We start from the raw sequence: 27,985 nt of genomic DNA, 5'->3' as shown, positions 1-27,985 counted from the left end.
TTCTAAACGACATCTCCCTTGACTGGCTTGTGGTCTCTTGTCTCTCAGCTGCAGCTGGAGAAACTGCAACTGCAGAGTCTGGAGCAGGAGCACCGCAAACTAACCGCCCAGCTGAAGGACGAACGGGAGAAGAACAAGCACATCGTGATGATGCTGGTGCGGGAGTGCAAACAGCTGGCCACCCGCGTGGTGGAGGAGTCGCAGCGCTTCGACGAGATCTCCGCCCGGCTGGACGACGAGGGCCGCTCGGCCGGGCGGCTGCAGGAGGAGCTGACGGCCGAGAGGCAACGCGGACAACAGCTGGAGGCCAAGATGGAGAAGCAACTGTCAGAGCTGGACACAGAGCGTGAGCAGCTGCGCGCCAGGCTGGGCCGAGAGGAGACGGAGAGCCTGAGCCTGCGCCGACTGGTAGAGCAGCTCAGGACTGAACGGGACAGTAAGGACGGTCAAGATGTTGAAGAGGGTAAGGATGATAAAAGGGTCTCGGCCCAACCGGGTGCTGCTGCTGTGGATCCCACCGCTGCCACCAACACGCCACCGCCCAAACCTACGGTCTCTGTTGCCGTGGCCACGGACCCCGTCATATCCCGGACGGCCTCCTGCCAAACAGATCCCGGCCCTCCAGAGGCCGAGGGGCAGAAGAAGCCGAGCCCCCTCACCATCCCTGTCAAACCCACTCCCACCAACTACGCGGGCCTCAGCCTGCCCAAGACGCCCAGCGCAGGCCGGGGGCTGGTCCACAGTAGCTCAGGAGGACTTCCTCAAACGGGGGAGAATGGAGCAGAGGGCCAGACGCCCCACGGGGGACTTCACTCCCCTGCCCCCACTCCAGCGCTGCCCATGGGGGTGAGCCCTCGCGTCCAGGCTGCCCGCTACAAGTTCCAGGAGCAGGACCAAAATGGCACGGCCTCCCACAGCAGCCCGCCGTCCCGCGATCTCTCCCCCACCAACCGCGACAATTTTGCCGCAAAGCAGCAGGCGCGCCACACCGTCACGCAGGTCCTCTCGCGTTTCACCAGCCCCCCAGCAGGGGGCCCCAGTGCCCTCCGTCCCGGCCTGCCCCACTCCACCTCGGAGGGGGGCCCCTTCCCCGGCCGCCTGGGCCACCCCATTGGCCTCAAGTCCCCCACCGTGGCCAGGATCGACCGGGGCAACCCGCCCCCCATCCCGCCCAAAAAGCCGGGCCTCTCCCAGACCCCATCCCCTCCCCACCCACCCATCAAAGTGGTGGGGGACGGCAGCCGCTCCCCCGGGGTGGGGTTAAAACCCGCTACGCCCCAGCTGCCGCCCAAACCCGCCCTGGACCTGGTCCCAGCCCTGACGGCATCTCAGGTGGGTGCCTGCCCCCCCGCGAGGGGGCCGCACCAGGCCGCATGTGCAGAGTGCCCCCCCACCAGCGCCGCCATCACTGTCAGTAGCCCCTCCTCCATAAACCCCTCCTCCTCCGCTAGCGCTCCATCCCGTAGCCCCCGTGCCCCAGGCAGCCCCCTGGCAACAGCATCAGGTAAAGGGGCACCACGCTCCCCCTACCGCTCTCCCCCTACTGCCTCTACCTCTACCTCTCCGCTCCAACTATCTTTCCAATGCTAGGTTAGCCTAGCTTAGCGCAGTGTTCGGGATATAGGGAACCTGCTTTAACCACAGGAGTCCAGAGGCGAACACAACAGAGCAGGGTCAGTCAAGTTTAGCTCTTGTCCCTCCTGGCCCTAAACGATTGCTTGAGACCTGATCTCTCTGTACGCATACTTAATTCTCTTCCCCCCTCCTTCAGGAGCCTGTCGTCTCCCTGCTTCTCCATAGACCTATTCTGACACGTTATCCCCTAGCTAGCAGCTGTAAACAGACCAGTGGCAGGCTAATATCACGTGCCTGGATAAAAGGGTCAGATGCTAGGCTAGCTTGCTCCGGCTGTAGGAACTAGGAGTGTTGCTCCACTGTTTCTTGAGGTTTTGAGGTTAGTTTTCCCTGTTCAAAATAGGGTGTGTAGGGTTCCTATGAGTAACCCTCATCTCTGAAGCTGATGCCAGTGGCTGCTCTCTCCCCTCATCCCCTTCATCGTCCACCAGCATGATACCTGTGACCCTTGACCCTTCTTCCTCTTCATCACTCCACCTTCCCTGCACACTTCCTGTCTGCACATTTCCTGTTTACCCTTCACTAACCCCTCCCACTGACCATTGCATTTCCCTTCCTGTGTCAACTCCAGCACTCTGTTTTGATGTACCTATTATATGTATGTTGACAGTGCTACGAATGTTGATGCTGTTCTACTACTTGTTTATACTGCAACGTGTGTTTTATTGTCGCAATTGGTTGAAAAAAGGTTTCCCACAACCGTTTCCCAAGCAATCAAGTAGAGAAGTTGCGTGATGCAAGTCCTGTTTTTTTTGTTGTCTTTTTTAGTTTTTATGTCACTGTGAGAGAAGTGTTTCCAACTACACTGACTGAAACAGACTAGTGATGGTGCTCATTAGTTTTTAGTACAGATTTCGCCGTTTTCTTTTGACATTTTGCAATATTTTAATCCCCACATTACTTCATGAAGTGATACATTTGCTTTTTGGGTTAATGGTCCTGTTCTCAGATCACCGAGGTACAGTTTCGCTGAGTTTCAGTCCCAAAGTTTGTTGTTGTTTGTTTTGTTTATCCAAGTCAAATTTGTCTCAATGTTTCAATATGTTGAGGTAATTGTATCATTTCCAAAACACACTTCTATTAAGACTATATTACTATACAACGTCTGACTCCACGGCGGCGAGACAGATTTGAATTTCCGACTCGGAAGACCAAACTAACCGCCCGATTTGTAATATCACCGGTAGTGGTCTCTGTTACCCGTTGTCTTGGAAACGGTTGACTGCTGATATACTTACCCCCCCTCCTTCCCCCCCCCCTCTCCTTTTCAGTCTATCAGACAAGGGTGTGTTCGAAAGGTCTTCCGCTCGCTTTGCTCCACACGGCCCACTTTTTGAACCCGTTTGTCCTGAGGAGTGTCAAATAACCCACCGCGTCCCTTTATTTGTAGCGCTGTAGCTAACAACGGCCTTCGCCTTCCCTTCCACCCCGTCTATAGAGCAGGGTTTTTAGCATTTTACAGCACGGTAGATTAGAGCTGAATTATATTAGGCCTATGCTGTTTAGTTGCAAATTAAAAGTAGGCTATTGGCTTTTCTTTCTTTCTTGTCCTTTACTGAATCGTGTTAGGGTTTCCTCTTTACCTTTTTTTCTTTGCTCACACCACATCCTGCTAAGTAACGCTGTTGTTGACATGCTAAACGGTTTGTGCATGGATGAGGTTGGTGTGTTGATTGACATTAAATACACGTGTGAATGGGGATTGTTGTGGTTGGGCGGATGGATGGATGGATGGACGATTGGGCGGTCACCTGGTTGCGATGACAAAAGTGCCCTCTATTCTACACCTGGGTTCCATGACTTGTCCACCTGTTCTGAAAGGCAACTTAGTCTATGTCGTTGCTTACTAGGTCATATGTAGCAAAAGGGAACAAACTCTTTAAATCCACTTGGTTATCAATAGACTCATGCTTTCTCTTTTGACCTGTAACTAGACTAGTCTTTGTGCTGTTGAACTCCCAGCTGTTGTCCCTCCCCCTCTTCTTCCAGCTCCTCTCTATCAGCTTCCCTGCCATGTTAAACCTTGTGTCCCCTTTAACTCCCATTAGGCTGGTGTCCCTCCATAGTCCCCTCGCTATCCTGCGGTGGGCCCGTTGCCCTGGACGACGGGCGCCCCCTGCTCCTCCAAGCTGCTTCCCAGGGAAATGTCACTTTATTGTCAATGCTGCTTAACCGAGATCCAACGGATAATATTAGTCACCTTGAAGGCCACCCAACCTCTGCCTTGTTCTCTGCTGCTCAAAACGGACACACAGGTACAGTCATCACCTTTTATTGGTCACATGCGCCGAATACAACAGGTGTAGACTTTACCGTGAAATGCTTACTTACGAGCCCGTTCCCAACAATGGAGAGTTTCAAAAGTAAGAAAAATATTTGCAAAATAAAAAGGAAGTAGTTACACAAAATAACAATAACAAGGCTATATACAAGGAGTACCAGTACCGAGTCAATGTGCAGGGGTACGAGGTAGAGGTAATACAGTATGCGCATGTAAGTGGAGGTAACTAGGCAATCAGGATAGGTAATAAACACAAAGCGTGTGTGTGTGTGTGTGTGTGTGTGTGTGTAAGCGTATGTCGTGTGTGTGTGTGTCATTGTAGTATGTGTGAGGGTATGGGTAGTCTAGTGAGTGTGCATAGAGTCAGTGCATAGAGTCAGTGCATAGAGTCAGTGCAAACCATATGATACACACCTGAAGATATTCAAATCCATTGATTCATTTTAGTCAATACAGTTATTATAATTGATATGAAGCACAGAATTACTGTAAATAGACATGGGAATTGAGGCCTCGAGGGACAGCGATGCCTGCTCACTCAAGTGTGTCAGAGAAAAAGCCCCTGCTGTTCCACTCTTAGGCAATAGACACACAGACACACACACACACACACACACACACAATACCTATTGCAGCCAAGATTTCCCGTTTGATAGTGTTCTGTCATTCAATGGTTGTTGATCCGTAAACAGTGCTAATGTACAGAGGAACAAGTAAAACCCATTTCATTTAAAGGAAAGGACAGAGAACTGAGAAATCAATGGTTATTTCTCTCTCCCACTCTCTCTCAGACTGTGTTAAGCTGCTGCTGACTTCAGGGGTGTCTGCTGATGTTTCTGATGAAAACGGATTTACGCCTTTACACTTTGCCGCTGCGTTCGGACACCACAGGTTGGTGCACAACGCACACAACCCCTATTCTTACATCAACCTGTCTCTAAAAACAGTCACTGCTATATACTGCACCCCCTCAATATCTGCTTCCATATAGAGCCACTGCCAGTAACTGTTGGCTCAGTATTTGGCACGCATACAAACTGACAAGATATTGTGTCTCATATGTATCACACACAGCAAACTGTCAAATCCTGCGCTAAGCGTTGTCACATGTCATCGTGTTACTGTACATGTTAAATATAGTATCCTCTCAAATATAGTGTCTTCCGTGTTTGGATGGACTTGACGGCTCAGAGTAAAAGTTGCCTTTACGGCACAGATCTAGGATCAGCTTACCTGCCCCGAATCCATGAAGGGAAATGTACGTTTCAACTTCATATTCATCATCTCCAGCACCACCCCAACGGAAACATGTGTGAAAAATGGTGCGTTTCTATGTTTTGTTGTAAAAAAAAAAAAAGATAGAGGAAGATGACATCAACCAATTAGTAGACAAACCCTACACATAATTGGTTATAATTACACGATGCACACCGATGTCATTCGAAACACTTATCTTCCTTACCGCTAAACATAACGCGCAATTTTTACATATGTTGGGATGCTGCTGGAGATGAATATGAAGTTGAACAATTTTGAAATGTGCCTTTAAAACCTCTACGGGATCGCTGTTCCCCCCCCCGCGGGATGTTTGCGCTAATGTGATTAGCATGAGGTTGTACGTAACAAAACAAAAAATCCCAGGACATAGACATATCTATGGGCAGAAAGCTTACGTTCTTGTTAATCTAACTGCACTGTCCAATTTACAGTAGCTATTACAGTGAAAGAATAGCATGCTATTGTTTGAGGAGAGTTCACAATTATGAACTTGAAAATGTATTAATAAACCAATTAGGCACATTTGGGCAGTCTTGATACAACATTTTGAACAGATATGCAATGGTTCATTGCTGCCATCTAGTGGCCAAAATCAAAATTTTGCCTGGGCTATAATAATACGTTATGGCCTTTCTCTTGCATTTCAAAGATGATGGTAAAAAAACAAAAAAAACAATTATTTGTATTATCTTTTACTAGATCTAATGTGTTATATTCTCCTACATTCATTTCACATTTCCACAAACTTCAAAGTGTTTCCTTTCAGATGGTATCAAGAATATGCATGTCTTTGCTTCAGGTCCTGAGCTACAGACAGTTAGTTGGGTATGTCATTTTAGGTGAAAATTGAAGAAAAAAAAAGGGTCCAATCCTTTAACAGGTTTTAATTAGGGGTTTCCCACCCCTGGTCTATGGGCAGTTGTAATTGTCTACTTCTCTGGCGCCCCCCTGTGGACACCTGCAGAGTGACGCGAGACAGGAGCAGCTGGGGATGCCCTGTCCTTTATGTGAGCCATACTGCGCTGGGCACACATCCAGCCCTGCCCTATACAATCCTCTGTTGAGTGTAGCGGCATCCTGAGTGAAGTAGCCCTTAGCCCTGACCTAGGAATGAACAGTGGTGGCTGGTTGGAGGCTGTATAGGAGGACGGGATAATTTGAATGGCTGGATGGGAATAAATGGAACGGCATCAAACATATGGAAGCCACCTTTGACTCCGTTCCATTTATTCCATTTATTCCATTTCATCCATTACAATGAGCCCGTCCTCCTATAACTCCTCCTACCAGCCCCCACTGGAATGCATGTTACCAGTGCTACAGTAAACGTTTTGAGACAGTGGAACGCCACTCTGTGTGAGTGACTGTCAGCGTGCCGATCAGCTATCCCCACTATTAATACTACTGTGATCAGATATTACAACACTGCACATTCACCAACTGGCCAGGGCTAATACGAACACGCACACACGAACACGCACACACGAACACGCACACACACTGATCTATGTCTGCAATACAGAAAAAGGGTGACCGTTTGACAGCGTAGAAATGTTTACATAACTTTTAAGTTTCACAGAGTTTCACTACCTCTATGGGACTGTTTCCCGGACAGAGTTTAATATAAATCAAGACTAATTCAACTTAAATGTGTGTTCTAGACTAGGGAGTCCCAGACTAAAATAAGGACTAACCAGTCCATCTTTGTGAAGCCTAATTAAATGAACGATGTGCGCTTGGTGCTGACCTGAGGATGCTTCAAAAACCACGAAACCGCCCCTGTGTGTGTAACCTGACCTCTTCTCGTGTGTCTGTCCCATGTCCAGGTGTGTAGAGGCCCTGGTGTCTGGTGGGGCTGATGTGGATCGTGGGGCTGTGGGTGGACAGACCCCTCTGTTCGTGGCCAGCGGAGCTGGCAGGCTGGACTGTACCAGAGCCCTGCTCAACGCCGGGGCAGACCGCTCACGATCCACCACCGTAAGTCCCCAACTGGCGCCAGATGTCCTCAACCGTGCCTCATTGTCCTCCCCTGTCCTACATTTCTCCTATTTCCAGATGGTCCTCAACTGGCCCTTATTGTCACACTCAGGACTGAAATCATTTGCCATTTTTTCCCCCAGTCAATCAAGATCACAGAAAGCTAATTGGGTTTTAATGTCTGAAAGGCGAGTCGTGGCGTGCAGTCAGTCCCTAGAACACACATGTTTCAGAACACCAAGGGAATTCACTTTTCACGTTGCATCACAACACATGGAGCTTCACAACATGGCGTAGGAGCAGAAAGCAAGAGATCCGAGCCTTTTAGTCTGTGATCATTTAAAAAATATATATTTTTAAATTGAACCTTTATTTAACTAGGCAAGTCAGTTAAGAACACTTTCTTATTTACAATGACGTCCTAGGAACAGTGGGTTAACTGCCTTGTTCAGGGGCGGAACGACAGATTATTTTACCTTGTCAGCTCGGGGATTCGATCCAGCAACCTTTCGGTTACTGGCCCAACGCTCTACCTGCCGATTAGTGTTTCACTTATAGATTTCCTGTATCTCTAAAGCAACCATATAGGATATGACTAATTACTCACAGTATTGATGTTGCCAATTATTCATGAATGTGTTTTGCTTAGTTATGTATTTAGACAGCTATGTCTAAATGTCTTGGTGACGCCCCTCTGTGCCACCACGTTGTCCCTAGGGCAACTGCATACAAATGCAGCTCCGCTGAGCTATTTTTATTTTGGTCAACATCACATTTGCAGAAGTCATATTAACCTATATTTCACAGAAAGTATTTCCAATGCTGTGTGCATTTTAAATTGGAACAGCTTGGAGGGTATGCAGGTGGCTTATGTCTCTCTGTGTGTGTGTGTGTGTGTGTGTGTGTGTGTGTGTGTGATCCACAGGACAGCTGCACGGCTCTCCACGCAGCGGTTAGCTCGGGACATGTGGACACTCTGCGGCTTCTCCTCTGCCACCCTCCCCCTGACCCCACGCACCATGACCCTGACCACAACCATAGCTCTGACCATAGCCCTGGTCCCGCCATGGTCCCGATCCTATCCAGCACCTTGCTGAACCAGGCAAACTGTGAGGGCTGGACCGCTGCTCACATCGCTGCTGCCAGGGGCTTCAAGGTACTGGGACATGACTCATGTACTGTAAGCCCACAGCAATGTAGACCTACTGTATGTATGCACATAGACACGTTGACCATATTTTTCAGTTTGTTAATTGGAGACAAACAAAAATGCACATGCTTACACATATAGTAGCTGTGCAGAACCCCCCCCCCCCCCACACACACACACACACACATACACACACATACAGTTCTGCTAAATGTAACTGCTGCATTATGAAGTGAGATACTTAACACTTTCTGAATAAAAAAATAAAAAAATCCCTGTCAAATATTGACTAAATTATAGCACGTGAACAATTGTATAGTGACGGACAAAAAGTCAATGTAATCCACCAGTTTGTGTGGGAAATACTGTTTTCAACTTTGTCAAATATGAAAAAAAAATATGATTTTAAACGACCCATGCTAACATTTTCCAACCATATACGGCCTATGTGTTTTTTAAATTATATTGATAGAATAACAATGTTTGAAAATAACTCATTTACAAATACACTTGCATGAAATGACCCTCTTTCAAACCAGCGTCTTTCAAAGGTACCGCCCCCTCACAATCCCCCTCCTAAACTCCTGTAATTTTCACCATGGATTTCATGATTGTTTTTGTAAAATCCTCTTGCATATTCAACATTAGTTGGAGACTACGTTTAAGAAAATGATACCCCCCGTTTTATAATCTAAACACGGTTCTCTAGAATTGACCAATGCACAAATGGTTTACATTGTGTGTCCAAGATCAAAAGCCCCGTTTATGAGATTAGGCCGTTGCTTTTCAAGGGCGGCTTCCATTGTAGTGAGTTACTTTGAACATTTCAACTGAATAAAACCGGGAACTTCTTTTAAACTGTACAAAAAAAAGGAACACTCACCTGTGCAAAGAACGCTTTCTCCTTTAATCCCCATCCAAGGGTCGGTGTTGTAAACTATGTAGATCAAAATCCATATTTGACATTTTGAAGGGGACCGACATGTTTGAGCAGTCATAACAGACGTTGGCGCGATTTGTAAAATCAATTGGAAAATGATCTTTGTACAAGCAAGAATTGGAATATGCATTGGTTCTCTATTGAAATGTGAATCAATCCAGCAACAATTGTGGCAAGTTAATTTACACCGTACAAAAACAGGGATTTAAATGCTGGATAGAGAGGAATCCTGAGGTGGGCGTGGTATGCATGTAGCTTCACACAGACACATACGGTGTCTTCGGAAAGTATTCAGACCGCTTGACTTTTTCCACATTTTGTTACGTTACAGCCTTATTCTAAAATGTATTAAAATGTCCCCACTCAATCTACACACAATACCCCATAATGACAAAGCAAAAACTGTTTTTTAGAAATGTTTGCTAATTTATATAAAAAATTATAATAAATGAAATTACATTTACATAAGTATTCCGACTCAGTACTTTGTTGAAGCACCTTTGGCAGCGATTACAGCATCGAGTCTTCTTGGTTATGACGCTACAAGCTTGGCACACCTGTATTTGGGGAGTTTCTCCCATTCTTCTGTGCAGATCTTCTCAAGCTCTGCCGGGTTGGATGGGGAGCGTCTTTTCAGGTCTCTCCAGAGATGTTTGATTGGGTTCAAGTCTGTGCTCTGGCTGGGCCACTCAAGGACATTCAGAGACTTGTCCCGAAGCCTCTCATGCGTTGTCTTGGCTGTGTGCTTAGGGTCATTGTCCTGCTGGAAGGTGAACCTTCGCCCCAGTCTGTGGTCTTGAGGGCTCTGGAGCAGGTTTTCATTAAGGATCTCTCTGTACTTTGCTCCATCCATCTTTGCCTCGATCCTGACTAGTCTCCCAGTCCCTGCCGCTGAAAAACATCCCCACGGCATAATGCTGCCACCACCATGTTTCACAGCAGGGATGGTGCCAGGTTTCCTTCAGACATGATGCTTGGCATTCAAGCGAAATAGTTCAATCTTGGTTTCATCAGACCAGAGAATCTTGTTTCTCATGGTCTGAGAATCCTTTAAGTGCCTTTTTGGCAAATCAAGCGGGCTGTCGTGTGCTTTTTTACTGAGGAGTGGCTTCCGTCTGGCCACTACCATAAAGGCCTGATTGGTGGAGTGCTGCAGAGATGGTTGTCCTTCTGAAAGGTTCTCCCATCTCCACAGAGGAGCTCTTGAGCTCTGTCGGGTTCTTGGTCACCTCCCTGACCAAGGCCCTTCTCCCCTCACTGCTCAGTTTGGCTGGTTGGCCAGCTATAGGAAGAGTGTTGTGTAGGGTGCTGTCTTTCGGATGGAATGTTAAACGGGTGTCCTGACTCTCTGAGGTCATTAAAGATCCCATGGCAATTATCGTAAAAGTAGGGGTGTTAACCCCAGTGTCCTGGCTAAATTCCCAAGCTGTCCCTCATACCATCACGGTCACGGAATCATCCCCAGCTTACAATTGGCTCTTTCATCCCCTTCCTCTCCCCTGGAACTATTCCCCAGGTCGTTGCTGTAAATGAGAAAGTGTTCTCAGTCAACTTACCTGTTAAAATAACGGTAAAATAAATATACATTTTAAAAATTGCAACCGTGAAGTTTGGGGGGTGGCAGCATCATGTTGTGGGGGTGCTTTGCTGCAGGAGAGACTGGTGCACTTCACAAAATAGATGGCATCATGAGGGAGGAAAATTATGTGGATATATTGAAGCAACATCTCAAGACATCAGTCAGGAAGTTAAAGCTTGGTCACAAATGGGTCTTCCAAATGGACAATGACCCCAAGCACACTTCCAAAATTGTGGCAAAATGGCTTAAGGACAACAAAGTCAAGGTATTGGAGTGGCCATCACAAAGCCCTGACCTCAATCCCATAGAAAAATTGTGGGCAGAACTGAAAAAGTGTGTGCGAGCAAGGAGGCCTACAAACCTGACTTAATTACACCAGCTCTGTCAGGAGGAATGGGCCAAAATTCACCCAACTTATTGTGGGAAGCTTGTGGAAGGCTACCTGAAACGTTTGACCCAAGTTAAACAATTTAAAGGCAATGCTACCAAATACTAATTTAGTGTATGTAAACTTCTGACGCACTGGGAATGTGATGAAAGAAATAAAACCTGAAATAAATCATTCTCTCTACTATTATTCTGACATTTCACATTCTTAAAATAAAGTGGTGATCCTAACTGACCTAAGACAGGGAATTTTTACTAGGATTAAATGTCAGGAATTGTGAAAAACTGAGTTTAAATATATTTGGCTATGGTGTATGTAAACTTCCGACTTCAACTGTGTATGTATGTATATGTTTTGTGTGTGTTGTCAGGACTGCCTGGAGGTGTTGTGTAGCCACAGTGACCAGGACATAGAGAGGAGGGACAAGTGGAACCGCACCATCCATGATGTTGCCACCGATGACTGTAAAGACTTACTAGAGAACCTATGTGAGTACCAGCACCAGGGTGTGTGCACTTGTTTTCTGTTCCATCCTAGCACCTGATTCAACTGTGGCTCTTCTGACTGAGTTCTCCATCCCCATTTTCAGTCTTATGGTAACATGTATTTGGCTTCCATTACACGCGATCAATTCATTGTAATAATACTGCACTGAACAAAAATATAAACGCAACGTTAGCCCCGAATCATTGGATTTCACATGCCTGGGAATACAGATATGCATCTGTTGGTCACAGATACCTTAAATAAAAGGTAGGGGCTTTGATCAGAAAACCAGACAGTATTTGGTGTGACCACCTCCACCTCCACCGCCTCTTGCAATGTGGCATATCTCCTTCTCATGGAGTTGATCAGGCTGTTGTTTGTGGCCTGTGGAATGTTGTCCCACTCCTCTCCAATGGCTGTGCGAAGTTGCTGGATATTGGCGGAAACTGTAACACACTGTCGTACACGTCGATCCAGAGCCTCCCAAAAATGCTCAATGGGTGACATGTCTGGTGAGTATGCAGGCTATGGAAGAACTGTGACATTTTCAGCTTCCAGGAATAGTGTACAGATCCTTGCAACATGGGGCCGTGCATCATCATGCTGAAACATGAGGTGATGACGGCGGATGAATGGCACGACAATGGGCCTCAGGATCTCGTCCGGGTATCTCTGTGCATTCAAATTGACATTGATAAAATGCAATTCAATTGTCCGTAAATTATGCCTGCCCGTCCCATAACCCCACCGTCACAATGGGGCACTGTCCACCACGCTGAGAACTGAAAACCGCTCGCCCACACGGCTGCCATCTGCCCAGTGCAGTTGAAACCATTATTCATCCGTGAAGAGCACACTTCTTCAGCATGCCAGTGGCCATCGACGGTGAGCATTTGCCCACTGAAGTCGATTATGACTGCCGAACTGCAGGTGAGGACGGCGAGCACTCAAATGAGGTTCCCTGAGACGGTTTCTGACAGTTTTTTTTTTTACCCCTTTTTGTCCCCAATTTCGTGGTATCCAATCGTCTCATCTCTACAACTCCTGTACGGACTCGGGAGAGGCGAAGGTAGAGAGCCGTGCGTCCTCCGAAACACAACCCATCCAAGCCGCACTGCTTCTCGACCCAATGCCCACTACTGCCAAATTCTCTAAAACTACGTTGGAGGCGGCTTATGGAGAGAAATGAACATTCAATTCACTGGCAACAGCTCTAGTGGACGTTCCTGCAGTCAGCATGCCAATTGCAAGCTCCCTCAACTTAGATATCTGTTGCATTGTGTTGTGACACTACTGCAATTTTATATTGGCCTTTTATTGTCCCCAGTACAAGGTGCACCTGTGTAATGATCATGCTGTTTAATCCGCTTCTTGATATGCCACACCTGTCAGGTGGATGGATTATCATGGCAAAGGAGAACTGCTCACTAACAGGGATGTAAACAAATTTGTGCGTGTGGAACATTTCTGCGATCCTTGGTTTCAGCTCATGAAACATGGGACCAACACTTTACATGTTGCATTTTAATATTTCTGTTCAGTGTAAAACGAATTATCTCTCTCTGCCTCCCCCTCTCTCTTTTTTATTGTTCTTTTATGCCCCACTCTCTCCCTCCCTCCCTCCCTCCCTCCCTCCCTCCCTCCCTCCCTCCCTCCCTCCCTCCCTCAGACTCCTACAGGGTGTTAGTGTGTGTCCAGTCCAGTGGCTCAGGAGAGCCCATGTGTCCAGTGGAGGTGTTGAAGGATGGGGTGTGTGTGAGCGTGCTGGGGGGTGTGTGTATTCACCGGGCTACGCGTTGGGCCGAGCTGAACTACGCCCTGGGCCAAGCCTTGACCTCTCACCTCCAGCTGCTCTGTGGCGACACCAACACACACACTCACCAACACACAAACCAGCCCACCAGAAATGACACACACCAACACACACACCTGGGACTGACCCCCGCTAGCATGTCCTCCATCCTCATAGGTAAGGAGCTGCAATGGTTGTTGTTGAATTGATTTACTAGTTAGCTTATAATAAATACCGTTATGACTTTAACACCTTGACATTGCCTTAGCTAGTGGTATGTTTACCGAAGTGTAGCCTAGCCCGCTGTCTCTAAAGGATATCCCAAACAGAGAGCATGCACCTGGTTGCTGTTGCAGGCAGCGAGCAGGGCCTTGTCTGTCTTTTTTTAAAGCCACATCTCCCAACCTGAGCCACGTTTGCAGAGGTGTTGCGGCCTATTTTGTGCGACAATGCAACAGCTGCTGCCTCTGAACGCCTCCCGACCGCCCCGGGTTCAAGTTTGAATTTCCCTGGATGGCACCCAAGAGGAGACCAACGACTCCCTGCTGAACTGAATCGCTTATATGAATATGAATCTCTCTTATTCTCAACAATGAATCGCTACTACAGTATGAGTTCATTCCATTGGAATCTCTATGGAAAGTATGGTTCTTAGACAAATGGTTTTCAAATCAAATTTTATTTGTCACCTGCGCCAAATACAGCTGGTGTAGACCTTACAGTGAAATGCTTACTTAACCAACAATGCAGTTTAAAGACAAAAAACAAGTGTTCAAGTATTTACTAAATTAACTGAAGTAAACAATAAATAAATAAAAAGAAAAATGGAAAAATGACACAATTAAAGAGCAACAATAAAATGACAGTAACAAGGCTATATACAGGGGGTACCGGTACAGAGTCAGTGTGGGGGCACCGGTTAGTCGAGGTAATTGAGGTAATATGTACATGAAAGTAGAGTTGAAGTGACTATGCATAGATAACAGAGAGTAGTAGCAGTGTAAAAATGGAGGGGGGGGTCTGTTTAGGTTAGCTGTTCAGGAGTCTTATGGCTTGGGGTAGAAGCTGTTAAGAAGCCTTTTGGACCTAGACTTGGCACTTGGGTACCGCTTGCTGTGCGTTAGCAGAGAGAACAGTCTATGACTAGGGTGGCAGGAGTCTTTGGCAATTTTTAGTGCCTTCCTCTGACATTGCCAGGTATAGAGGTCCTGGATGGCAGGAAGCTTGGCCACAGTGATTTACTGGGCTATACGCGCTACCCTCTAGTGGCCGAGCAGTTGCCATACCAGGGGTTGATGCAACCAGTCAGGGTGCTCTCGATGGAGCAGCTGTAGAACCTTTTGAGGACCTATGACAAATCTTTTCAGTCTCCTGAGGGGGAATAGGTTTTGTCGTGCCCTATTCACAACTGTCTTGGTGTGTTTGGACCATGACAGTTCGTTGGTGATATGGACACCTGCTCCACTACAGCCCCGTCGATGAGAATGGGGGCATGCTCTGCCCTTCTTTTCCCGTAGTCCATGGTCAACTCCTTTGTCTTGATCACATTGAGGGAGAGGTTGTTATCCTGGCACCACACTGCCAAGTCTCTGACCTCCTCCCTATAGGCTGTCTCATCGTTGTCGGTGATCAGGCGTACCACTTGTTGTCGGCAAACTTAATGATGGTGTTGGAGTCGTGTTTGGCCATGCTGTCATGGATGAACAGGAAGTACTGGAGGGGACTGAGCACACACCCCTGAGGGGCCCTCGTGTTGAGGATCAGCATGACCGAGGTGTTGTTACCTACCCTTACCACCTGCGGGCGGCCCGTCAAAGTCCAGGATCCAGTTGCAGAGTGAGGTATTTAGTCCCAGGGTCCTTAGCTTGGTGATGAGCTTTGAGGGCACTATGGTGTTGAACGCTGTGCTGTAGTCAATGAATAGCATTCTCACATAGATGTTCCTTTTGTCCAGGTGGGAAAGGGCAGTGTGGACTGCAATAGAGATTGTGTCATCTGTGGATCTGTTGGGGCGATATGCAAATTGGAGTGGGTCTAGGGTTTCTGGGATAATGGTGTTGATGTGAGCCATGACCAGCTTTTCAAAACACTTTATGGCTGTAGACGTGAGTGCTACGGGTCAGTAGTCATTTAGGCAGGTTACCTTGGTGTTCTTGGGCACAGGGACTATGGTGGTCTGCTAGAAACATGTTGGTATTACAGACTCGGTCAGGGACAGGTTGAAAATGTCAGTGAAGACACTTGCCAGTTGGTCAGCGCATGCTCGGAGTACACGTCCTGGTAATTCGTCTGGCCCTGCGGCCTTGTGAATGTTGACCTGTTTAAAGGTCTTACTCACATCGGCTACAGAGAGCGTGATTACAGTCGTCCGGAACAGCTGGTGCTCTCATGTATGCTTCAGTGTTGCTTGCCTCGAAGCACGCACAGAAGTAATTTAGCACGTCTGGTAGGCTGGTGTCACTGGGCAGCTCACGGCTGTGCTGTAGGATTCAATCTTAGTCCTATCTTGACGCTTTGCCTGTTTGATGGTTCGTCAGAGGGCATAGCAGGATTTCTTATAAGCGTCCGGGTTAGAGTCCCGCTCCTTGAAAGAGGCAGCTCTACCCTTTAGCTCAGTGTGGATGTTGCCTGTAATCCATGGCTTCTGGTTGGGGTATGTATGTACAGTCACTGTGGGGATGACATCATCGATGCACTTATTGATGAAGCCAGTGACTGATGTGGTGTACTCCTCAATGCCATCAGAAGAATCCAGTAACATATTCCAGTCTGTGCAGCAAAACAGTCCTATAGCTTAGCATCTGCGTCATCTGACCACTTCCGTATTGAGCGAGTAACTGGTACTTTCTGCTTTAGTTTTTGCTTTTAAGCAGCAATCAGGAGGTTAGATTTATAGTCAGAATTGCCAAATGGAGTGCGAGGGAGAGCTTTGTACGCGTCTCTCTGTGTTGAGTAAAGGTGGTGTAGAGTTTTTTTAAATGTATTTTTTCTCCTCTGGTTGCACATGTAACATGCTGGTAGAAATGAGGTCAAATGGATGTTAGGTTCCCTGCATTAAAGTCCCCGGCCACTAGGAGCCCCGCCTCTGGATGAGCATTTGATTAGTTGCAGGTGAATCACCGGCCCTTTATATCTCTCAATTTCCACATAATTATATCTTCACTATTTTACTTGGACATTTAGGAGTAAATGGCAAATGAAGAGCAGGCCGTAAAATAAAACGTAACAGACGTTTTTGTCAGGATGAGTCCCCTTATGAGTAACTGTCAGTAGGGTTTAGTTATGTTCTATTCACATTCGCAGCTTAAAAGCTGAATTTCAGTGACTGTTGGATGAATCGTTTGGGAATGAATTGACTCCTTCCTAGATGATTATTGACATCAGGGCTCATTCCAGGCACCTGGCTTTGCAGCTGGTTTAGCAAAGGTTACACTCACACAGACACACGCAAGCATGCACGCCCACTCGCTCGCTCGCCCTCTCTCTTTTGTTTCTGTATCGCACATCCACCACACATTGCAGCTCTGCTGGATGGCACGCATCCCTGGGTCCTGTCCAAAGTTGTGATCGGGCCAAGCTGGAGAGGGCTGGGACATGAGCCTAATTGAGCTTGGCCCGATCACACCACACCGCATTCACACAGAGCCTGCCCAGAATGAACACACACACACACACAACACACACACACACTCCAAGGAGGTAATTTCCCGGTCCCATTGTTAGGACAAACTCCCTAACGTGTGTCCTGTCTACTATGAATGACTAATCTCGGCACCGAGAACCAAAATCGCCTATTACATTTTTAACATGTTAATGTTAAGTCTGTCACAAGAGACTAACGAATGATTGGCTTAGTACATAGTCTGAACCGACTTAGTGAAGTCTAGCCTAGCCAGGGGAAAGATAATCCAGTCTGTCTGGCTGAGCTCAGACAAAGGAAAGGCGAATGGGTCTGTCCTCTGTTTAACACGTCAAGGTGAAACCGTTAGTGGGAATTATGCCGACGCAAACGCTTTTCCAAAAACTCAAGGACGAGAGCGCAAGGGAATCCGCGGTCAAGGGAGGGATGAAAGCGAGAAAGAGAACAGTGGAGACTGGGGATGCATTATGGATGAGGTATGGAAAGATAGAGGAGGAAGGAGACCGGGAGGGGGAGAATTTGACGTATTCGGGGAAAATGTCTGATTTCTGTGTGAAGATCAGCGCCCTCAATGGGTTTTGGGTTCGTCTTTCTTTTCACCTCTGAGGGAGTGTGTGCGTGGGTGGGTGCAACACCGTGTGTGTGCTTACAGAACCTTTACCGTATTATCAACTGTATAAATGTGACGTTGATGTAAAGTTGTCTAGACATGGCTACAGTGTGTCGTTTTTTAGGTTACGTTTGTATGCTGCGTTTGTTGCTGGTATGCAAATGTCTGTGCGTTTTTAGTATAGCATGTATTGTGTGTGTCTTCAATACAGTGTGTGGCGCTGTTGTTAACATGTCACTTGTCTTGTTGTTGTAGGTGACACTGTGTGGTTGCCAGGTCAGGAGCTGTCTCTGTCTCCATGGGACCTGGTCAGGAAACCACCGAGCCAGCACATCACCATCAGACTCAAAGGTACCAATCTGGCAACCCGGATCATCTTGGAATATAGCTCTCTTCTTTTCTTTTTTCCTCTCTTCTCTTTTCTCCTCTGCCGTGTGTGTGTGTGTGTGTGTGTGTGTGTGTGTGTGTGTGTGTGTGTGTCTCTATCGAGCCCCTGTCCACCCACTGCCAGTGTATTGACACGTTGCCAGGGAACCTTTAGCTAGCTTTTTCGCTTTCTGCTGTGTTTATGTAGATGGGTTGGTTGTTTAGCAACAAAACCGACGCATGTGCAACTATGGGGCGAAACAGACAGGGTTGGCTTAGTGTTGACTATATTTCGTCTCCATCAATACATTTGCACAATGAGCACTTGTTGTCTCAAATACATCATTACAGTTGTTGGTTAGCTAGCTAGCAAATGTTTTGCCGTATTAGCATAGACATGACGTCAGTCAAAACACCTCAAAACAAGACCTGTTATAAAGAACAAGATAGAACTAGCTGAAACGAGCCACCTACGATTCCCCACATGGCAGATTCTAGTCATTATTCCTAACCATCTGGCCATCCAGCCTTCTGCCCCTTTGAAGCGCGCACATCGTTTTTTCGTGACGCTGTCAGCTCTATTGGCAGGCTCATTTTCAGTCTGCTTAGAACAGTGTGTTTTGACAGCGCAGGGAAGATTCCTCTAGTTTTGACACTGAAACACTGTATCTGAAGCTCAAAGCACAGTTAAACTCTCAGGAGGATATTCAAGTGTGTGTATGTGTGTCTGTCTTCCTGCATATATCTATGCGTGTGTGTGTGTGTGTGTGTGTGTGTGTGTGTGTGTGTTATGATTGCTCATTTCCATGTGGGTTTTGCGTTTCTTGACAGGTCTGTCAGAGTCATGTCTGGATGAGCTGGCCCTGGAATCTCTTATCCCCCTTCAGCTGCTGCAGAACTACGTCCGCCTGGTACACACACACACACACACACACACACACACACACACACACACACACACACACAAAAAGGAGAAGAAGAACATTCATATCATTATATGGATTCCCAAAATAGGTCACTTGGATTTTGGGTCTAGTATTTTTATGCATGTTAGTATGCCCTCTACTGGCCACATCTCCTTTAGCATGAGAATGTGGTGACTGAGTTCCTGTGTCCCCCATTTCTGCCTACCGTAAGTGTGTCTGAAACCGCTTGGAGCTTCGTGTGTCACTTTGTTATATTCTCTTCCACTCATCCCTCTTCAGGTGGAACAGTACCGTAACATTATCTTCCACGGGCTGGAGGGGAGCTGTCAGGAGTACCTAGCCAATCAGATCTCCCGCTGCATCAAGACCAAGCAGGAAGTGTTGGGTGTGGCCTGTGACATCATCAGGGTGGAGGTAGACAGGAGTCTGACTAAACAACAGCTGTTGGACACCTTCATAACTTGTGGTAAATGCATAGAAATCACATTCCACCCTTATTGGATTGTTCTATGTGTTATTTAAGCAATAATGCCTGAGGGGGTGTGGTATATGGCCAATATACCGCAGCTAAGAGCTGTTCTTAGGCCGGACGCAACCAGCGTAATTAGAGCAGTAAAAATAAATGTTTTTTCATACCCGTGGTATACGGTCGGATATACCACTGCTGTCAGCCAATCAGCATTCAAGGCTCTAACCGCCCAGTTTATAATATAGCAATATAGATATACTTGCCTTGTTTCTGTTCAGGGAGCTTGGATTGTATGTTTATAGAATCTACAGCTTGTGCTTTTTGCCTCTTTTTTTTATTTCTCTCCCCCTCTCACTGTATTTGATGTGTGTATTTTTTGTATTTACAGGGCACATTTGAAAAAGAGACCTTGGTTTTCAACGTGACTCCCTGTCAAAAATAAAGGTTCAATGAAATTCAAAAATCAATTTGTCCCTCGTCTCCCTGCAGGGTTCCTGGTCCCAGTAGGTGGTGTGTCTCTGAGTAGCGGTAGTAGTAGGGTGGGGCGGTGTGTGGTGGTGGTGTTGGAGGGACTAGAGAAGGCCCTCTCTCTGACTGAGCTGCTGGGAGACCTGTGTGAAGGCCTGGAGAACCGTGGCACGGCCTACCTACTCCACGGTGAGGCCTACTGGACATAGACTTGCCGACTGAATGAATAAATGAATGAGAGTACGTGTGTGGGGGGGGGGAGCGAGTGAGCCAGCGAGCGTGTGACCGAGTGAGCAATTGAATGAGAGGATGAACTGCGAGGGAGTGAAAGAATTAATGAAGGAATGAATAGATGACAGAATGAACAGGTGTCTAACTACACCCCCCCCCATCATTATCATCATCCACCCACCCAACAGGCCAGATGGGCCCGCACCACTTTCAGGAGGGAGGCTTTCTGATTGGCACGCTGTCCAAGTCCCGCCTCAAGGGCTCAGAGCTCCGCCTCCAACAGCACTTCCGCTGGGTAACGCTGCGCTGGGACTCGGAGCCGCTGCACGGCCTTCTGGGAAGGCACCTCCGCAGGAAGCTGCTCCACAAGGTCAGTCACAGGAACACACTGCTCCCTTAGGAACAGACCTAGAATCATTGTATCCGTCCCTCGATCCGCTCGGGCAGAAATCACAAAACTAACCTTAGATCATTCATCTTACTCGCGCAAGTGGGAGCCGGCCATCTTGGCTTTCTCGGATAAGATTGGAAATCTAGTGATGCTCTGGAAAGCTGGGATTTCCCTTAAATCTCTCTCTCTCCAGACGCAGGGTGGTGGCAGTGGTCAGGCTCCCGAGGGCCTGCTGGAGAGGACGGTGTGCTGGGTGAGCTGTGTGTGGCAGCAGCTGAATGCCTGTCTGTCTCGCCTGGGGACCCACGAGGCCCTGCTAGGACCCCAGCTATTCCTCTCCTGCCCCGTGGTGCCAAACAACACACAGGCCATCGTCAAGTATGCACCTGTGTGTGTGTGTGTGTGTGTGTGTGTGGGGGGTGTCTGTGTGCAAACTTATGTTTCAAGCTTAATTTAAGTTAGACTATGTATGACTGTGTGTGTTTCTGAAGCAAACTAAGGTGATAAGGGAGCAGCAATATTCTGTGTTGTTTCTGTATTTCGTTACCTGTGTGTTCCTCCAGGTGGCTGGTCCGGCTGTGGAACATGGTGGTGGTCCCTCGCGTGGAGGAGTCCATCGTCTCCCGGGTGACGGTTAAGCGCTCCTCCGGGCAGCGGGTGTCGCCTAGCAACCTGCGCCTGAGCTCGGGCCAGCAGGCGGTGGTCAAGGCTGCCCTCAGCATCCTGTTAAACAAGGCCGTCCTGCAGGGATGCCCACTGCCACGTCACGGTGGGTACACACCTCACTATTGCCTGACAACTCACCCTGAATTTCATTCCGCTGCACTATGGATCGCTACATGCGTTCTGTCGGAAACTGCCTTCCTGGAAGTCGTTTGTGTGTCTTCAAAATGAGGGCCGTTGTACAAAACAAATTCATCAGCGATTGGATTGTTTCCAACAAATCTAACCAATCAGTGTCTCGAAGTTGATAACGTCAGCATGTAGGCCGGCTCTGGCCCAATCCATCGGTGTCTGGGACCAATCAGAAAGGTCAGAATGTGTTCACATTCTAGAAATCGTCAGGGAGGGAGGAAGAAGAGGAAACGTCAGTTGGCCCCAGCGACGTGGATGGGTAGCCAGGCAAAAATGGACATTATAGGGCCGACCCGAACTGAACTGCGCTGGTTCGCGTATGTTCTTTTCACATGGTCATTTCCAGCACGGGTCCAGCAACTATGGTGGATGTGTTACCGGGCCAGCTCAGTACAGCTCGACTTGCTTGGATCGGTTTGTCCCTTTTTTAATGTGAATCAGGATTGTATGTGTATTTGTCTTATCTTTTTTGGATGGATGATAGACTGGTTGGCTACGTGTTTGCCTGGTTGGGCGGGAGGTAGATAAAGACAATAGTGTAATGCTACTAAATGTTAACCTCTATGGGCTAGGTGGGACGCTAGCGTGCCACCCGTGGTGCACTCCATCAACAGCAGGTGCATTTCAAGAGCGGCAAATTTGAATCCAAATAAATGTCAAAATTCAAATTTTTCAAACATACAACTATTTTACACCCTTTGAAAGATAAACATCTCCTTAATCTAACCACGTTTTACGATTTCAAAAAGGTTTTACGGCGAAAGCATAAATTTAGAGTATGTTAGGACAGTACATTTACAAGAGTTGTGTGTAATGTTTTGTCAATTCAAAGACAGGGTCACCAAAACCATAAAACCAGCTAAAATGATGCACTAACCTTTTACAATCTCCATCAGATGACACTGCTAGGACATTATGTTAGACAATGCATGCATTTTTAGTTCTATAAAGTTCATATTTATATCCAAAAACAGCGTTTTACTATGGCATTGATGTTGAGGAAATCGTTTCCCTCCAATAACCGGCAGTCAAGTCAGCACCACAAATTAAATAATTAAAATTAGAAAACATTGGTAAAATATTATATTGTCATTTAAAGAATTATAGATTTACATCTCTTGAACGCAATCAACTTGCCAGATTTAAAAATAACCTTACTGGGAAATCACACTTTGCAATAATCTGAGCACTGCGCCCAGAAAAATACGCGTTGCGATACAGACTAGTTGTCATGTTGGGGAGATCTAAAATCGAAAATACTATGTAAATAATCCATTACCTTTGATTCTCTTCATCAGATGTCACTTCCAGGTATCACAGATCCATAACAAATGTAGTTTTGTTCAAAAAAGCTCATCATTTATGTCCAAAAATCTCCGTCTTGTTAGCACATGATCTAAGCCCGCCGGACTTCACTTCATGAACGAGGGGAAAAAATATATTTACGTTCGTTCAAACATGTCAAACGTTGTATAGCATAAATCATTAGGGCCTTTTTTAACCAGAACATGAATAATATTCAAGGTGGACGAATGCATACTCTTTTATAACGTATTGGAACGAGGGTACCCAACATGAACTCGCGCGCCAGGTGTCTAATGGGACATCATCGTTCCATGGCTCTTGTTCGGTCAGATCTCCCTCCAGAAGACTCAAAACACTTTGTAAAGGCTGGTGACATCTAGTGGAAGCAATAGGAAGTGCCAAAATATTCCTCAGCCCCTGTGTTTTTCAATGGCATAGGTTTAAAGGTAATACAACACATCAGGTATCCACTTCCTGTCAGAAAATGTCTCAGGGTTTTGCCTGCCAAATGAGTTCTGTTATACTCACAGACACCATTCAAACAGTTTTAGAAACTTTAGAGTGTTTTCTATCCATATATAATAAGTATATGCATATTCTAGTTACTGGGTAGGATTAGTAACCAGATTAAATCGGGTAAAAAAAAATTATCCAGCCGTGCAAATACTGCCCCCTAGCCCTAACAGGTTAATGTCTTTCCCTCATCAGAGATTGACAGGCACCTGTTGGAGTTCCAAGGCGGGACCTTCCCTCTCTCAGCCATTGGCTCCTGTAAAGGAAGTGGTGGCAGGAAGGGGCGGGACAGCGGCATGTGGAGACGAGCTAATACCAGCCCACGAAAGAAGGGGAGCCCCACCTCCAACTGGACCTGTGGAGGTTCTCTCAGAGAAGGTAAGGATGAAGCGGTGTCTTCCCCTGCGATTGCAGTTAGAATAGCCATAATGGATATTCATGTTGTCCTTCTGTTGCCCGCAGGGTCATTGTCCAACACTGATGTCCACTTTATCACCAACGGCAACGCTCCAAGGTGAGTGACGTTAACCTGAGCCGTTTATTTGACACTTTTGGGAAGTGTCCATTTATTGATGTTTTGCAGTGAAATGTGTCAACGTGACGCCGGCTCCAGTTTGTTATTTAGACGATGTGTTATGCTGTGTTCTAGCCTCTAGGCAACGTGATAGAATAGAGTATTGCTGAGAGCATCCAGCAGGGGTCAGTGTGTGGTTTTATCTAAGTGCGTACTGTTGTACTGTACTGTGTGTTTGTTTGTACTGTACTGTGTGTTTGTTTGTACTGTACTGTGTGTGGGATTGTACTGTGTGTTTGTTTGTACTGTGTGTTTGTTTGTACTGTATTGTGTGTGGGATTGTACTGTGTGTGGGGTTGTACTGATGTTGTACTGTGTGTGGGATTGTACTGTGTGTGGGATTGTACTGATGTTGTACTGTGTGTGGGATTGTACTGTGTGTGGGATTGTACTGATGTTGTACTGTGTGTGGGATTGTACTGTGTGTGGGATTGAACTGTGTGTGGGATTGTACTGATGTTGTACTGTGTGTGGGATTGTACTGTGTGTGGGATTGTACTGATGTTGTACTGTGTGTGGGATTGTACTGTGTGTGGGATTGTACTGATGTTGTACTGTGTGTGGGGTTGTACTGATGTTGTACTGTGTGTGGGATTGTACTGTGTGTGGGATTGTACTGATGTTGTACTGTGTGTGGGATTGAACTGTACTGTACGTGATTGTACTGTGTGGGATTATACTGATGTTGTACTGTGTGTGTGATGGCAGTGTTGTAGATGGGGACCCTGTGAGTCTGTCTCTCTGCTGTGACGATGAGACTGATCTGATCAGGGAGCTGCAGACCATGTGCTCCAGCAAGTCAGAGCCAGACATCAGCAAGGTAACGTTCTCTCTCTCTCACTTTCGCTCACTCACTCACTCAGTCACTCACTCACTCACTCACTCACTCACTCACTCACTCACTCACTCACTCACTCACTCACTCACTCACTCACTCACACTCTCACACTCTCGCACACACGAGATTGACCTTTTCCGCCGGCTGTATTTTTCTGCGTTGCAGATTGCTCGGTCCAAAGAGGACTTCATTGTCTTCTCTGGCTCTCCAAGTGGACAATCGCCCCGCCGGAAGACCGACCATGAAGCAACCGCTCGACCACAGACGGTGAGTCAAACCGCGCTTAAAGGCTGAAATTAAAGGCCTAGCACTAACACACCTATTCAGTTCAGCTCATCACGTGCAGGGCTAGAACAAAACTGTGAACTGTCTGGTGGTCCTCCAGTAGCGAGATGAGCAAGTGTTTCCCAACCATCTGTCTGTCTCCCCCTTTACAGACCGGCAGCCGTCACTCCACTCCCAGCGCCGCCCCAGGCAGCCCCGCCCCTAGCAACGAGAGGCGATCAGCGTCCCGGCCCAAATCTCAGCTCCCCGTCCCCAGCAGCAGGGGGCCGCAGCCACGAGCCAACAGCAGCAGTACTGCACCACGAACACCCACTATGACCGCTAACCGCAACGCCACCAGAACTGAACCAAGCAGCAGCAAAACAAGGCAGGCCCCAACCAGACATAACAACAACGTCAACGAAAACAACCAACAACACGAGGACATTTGGATCCTACACCGAGACCTGCATGAAGACAACAACAATACGAAGTAGTAGAGGAACTTCCTCCTCTTCCACCTTCTTTCGTTTCCTCCCACCTCTCCGCTGTTATATCCCTCCATGTTGTAGTTTGGTTTATGACGGCCTTTTAGTATTTGTACTTGTTATCCGTACTTGTTAAACTGTATAACAATTGTGTACTTGGGGACCATAGTTTTATGATATTATACAGTATTGAAAGAAGTAAAAAAAAAAAAAGAGACATTTCGCAGGGAATTATGTCAAAAGAAAAATAAGTAGTATTTAAGACAGGATTTACCTTTTGCGGTGAAAGCGTTTTGGATCAAAGAAAAGAAGCAGGCAGGTTGTTTTTGCAATTAGGTCTTTTCTAATATTCAAGTGTTTTATGTTTAAATAGTTGCAAGGTTGGTTTAAATACTGTTGAAACTAATCAGGGTTTTACCAAATATTTGTAAATAAGAATTAGTAACTTTAATGGTATATAGATTGGTGTATGTGGTATTATGCTTGTACAGTAAGAACTCAAAAACAAAAGCTGAAGAAAAAAAAACCATGTACATATTGTTTGTAATGATGATGATAATATGCGAATTTGGTTCATAACTTTTCACTTGTTTCAAAGTGAATGGAATGTGGCAATAAGTAAATGTAATTGCAAACAGTTTTTTTTTGCTTTTGACGGTAAGCCATAAATACTTTAAACTGCCCACAATTCTGCCCACGAGTCATGGTTCGATTAATCCATACACTAGGTGGAGCCTGATACAAATTTCAAAGCAGCATGGTTTGTTCGCTTTATTTTTGTTCATGTTTATTTTATTTTATAATGAAAAGTGTTATTTTGAATGGCCATTGTTGATAAATGTACAGGAGATATTTTAGTCAACCTTTGGTGTTGATCTGTATGATCGCTGTCTGAAGTAATGTCCTGCTTCCTTTAAGAACAACCATTAAAACTGCACTGTTAACCCCAACAGTCCTCCACCTCGTGTCTTCTTATACCAGACCACTGGCCTGGGTACAGTATGTGGGACCTTCAACTGAGAATTTAAAACAAACAACTTATGAATGCTCTATGAAGCCTTTATAAAGCACTACATAGAGGCTTCACAAATAATTTCTAAGGGAAGGTGGTAACACTTCAAGAATACAGGTGTAATTCTCTAATGAGAAACATTTTTTCGAATTGAAAACCACCAGCATTACAGGGGGTCTTCAGGAGCGGAGTTGAGAAACACTGTCTTACCAATGACCGCTCGTCTTTCCTCAAAATCGTTTTAAAGGAAATATAATTGATTGAAATCACAATATTCTAATTGAAAAACAAAACGATTTATAAATGTTTGGACATGCGTCTCTTTCCTATCAATAAGAAATATTTTTTTACACAAAAACAAAATTGTCTGTAGTCAGTTACATTTCAAGGTGTCTAACCAGTAACCACGGTACCATATTTTATCATATCGTTATAAAAACTGTTATCCAATATCACTAAGGCGCAATGTGCCAAATAAAAAGACCAGAAAGGACAAAAATATTTCCAGTTCCAGAAGTACAAGCGGGAGCTTGACAAATCACATTTGAAAAAGCGTAAAAAATAAATAAATGTATGCAGCATTTGATCATTTATTTTCCTTGCTATTACCCTACCAGGCCACCATGAAAAAGTGCATACAAATAGAAACACTTGTCCATAGCATCATCCACCATTCATTCCTGTTTTGTGTATTGATAGCTTTGAATATAAGTTGCCCTGAGGCACAGTTTTCCTTCCCCAACTCCTAACAACCATTGGGAGGGAAACAAAACTGACCTCAGATCAGTGTCTGGGCAATTTCATCCCACTTTGTATTTACAGGCAGCTTTTGAGTTTAGGGACTGTATGCTTTTTACAATCTTGCTTAAAAAGCATGGCTTTATATATTCAAACAAAACTGGCATTCCAATGTTCTCAAAGTGAAACAAATCTCACTCTGGAAACACCAGGATTGTGCCTTTGATTGAACAGAGCCCTGTGTGTACCAATAAGGACCGACCACATCTCACATTCTTATCATCTTGACTAGAGGCACTTGGATGAGTCAGCAGCGCATCTTTCCACGATTCCTTGCAACCTATCTCCTTGCCTCTTCAACCATATTGGAGAAGGTTCAAGGCCCCTCAGGCCTACTTTTCCAATGTGTTTTGACAAGGAGTCGAGGATGCAAGGCAACGAGGAAAGTTTCATTGAGAAAGAGCATTCCAGAAGACAAAATGGCGTCCAGTTAATCCGGGGCTCCTTAAAGATGCGTGTTCTGGACCTCGTCCTCAGCCACCTCCCGCAGGGCGGTGATCTTGGGCTGCTGGGATTGAGGGGGTCGCTTGCTGGAGTTGAGGCGGTGCAGGGGGAAGAGTTTGAGGCGCTCAGCAGCACTCATGGCCTGCTTCAGGTGGCTGGTCTCATTCAACAGCTTCTGAATGGAGTCATACCTCTTCATAGAACTGCCCTCGATCATCTGGAGGGAGAGATGAGTTGGTTGGTTCCAATAGCTCAGTGGGTTAAACTCAACTCTTGCCTCACTCAAA

At 46.4% G+C, this 27,985-nt stretch overlaps 2 protein-coding genes across 4 annotated transcripts in view; one reads left to right on the top strand and one right to left on the bottom strand.

Moving 5' to 3' along the window:
- The window catches only part of cttnbp2 (cortactin binding protein 2), a 72,369-nt gene extending 45,975 nt beyond the window's left edge, over positions 1–26,394 (top strand). The window contains exons 4-22 of one of the 3 annotated variants that reach the window (XR_001321272.2): positions 49–1,504; positions 3,684–3,890; positions 4,708–4,807; positions 7,021–7,171; positions 8,097–8,327; positions 11,599–11,716; positions 13,384–13,683; positions 18,012–18,107; positions 18,954–19,033; positions 19,328–19,514; positions 20,007–20,174; positions 20,405–20,586; positions 20,801–20,985; positions 21,171–21,376; positions 23,476–23,658; positions 23,743–23,794; positions 23,930–24,001; positions 24,563–24,674; positions 24,858–25,009. Coding sequence is in view for 1 of the 3 variants with exons in the window: in XM_014147842.2 (XP_014003317.2) it covers positions 49–1,504; positions 3,684–3,890; positions 4,708–4,807; positions 7,021–7,171; positions 8,097–8,327; positions 11,599–11,716; positions 13,384–13,683; positions 18,012–18,107; positions 18,954–19,033; positions 19,328–19,514; positions 20,007–20,174; positions 20,405–20,586; positions 20,801–20,985; positions 21,171–21,376; positions 23,476–23,658; positions 23,743–23,794; positions 24,563–24,674; positions 24,858–24,959; positions 25,130–25,453 (4,440 nt within the window). In the remaining 2 variants the exon portion in view is untranslated. Of the gene's footprint in view, positions 1–48; positions 1,505–3,683; positions 3,891–4,707; positions 4,808–7,020; positions 7,172–8,096; positions 8,328–11,598; positions 11,717–13,383; positions 13,684–18,011; positions 18,108–18,953; positions 19,034–19,327; positions 19,515–20,006; positions 20,175–20,404; positions 20,587–20,800; positions 20,986–21,170; positions 21,377–23,475; positions 23,659–23,742; positions 23,795–23,929; positions 24,002–24,562; positions 24,675–24,857; positions 25,010–25,129 lie in introns of those variants that run through there. The other 2 variants (XR_006759662.1, XM_014147842.2) reach the window with 2 other exon arrangements.
- Positions 26,395–27,028: 634 nt separating this feature from the next.
- LOC100136364 (cystic fibrosis transmembrane conductance regulator I) overlaps positions 27,029–27,985 on the bottom strand; it is a 51,182-nt gene continuing 50,225 nt past the window's right edge. Inside the window, 1 exon segment of the mRNA NM_001123533.1 lies at positions 27,029–27,915. Within this exon segment, the coding sequence (NP_001117005.1) occupies positions 27,700–27,915 (216 nt within the window). The 3' untranslated portion in view covers positions 27,029–27,699.

This window comes from Salmo salar, chromosome ssa16, assembly GCF_905237065.1.
Source record: "Salmo salar chromosome ssa16, Ssal_v3.1, whole genome shotgun sequence".
NCBI classification, from domain to species: Eukaryota; Metazoa; Chordata; class Actinopteri; order Salmoniformes; family Salmonidae; genus Salmo; species Salmo salar.
The sequence above is the reverse complement of the archived record's forward strand: the minus strand, read 5'-3'. Positions and strand labels throughout refer to the sequence as shown.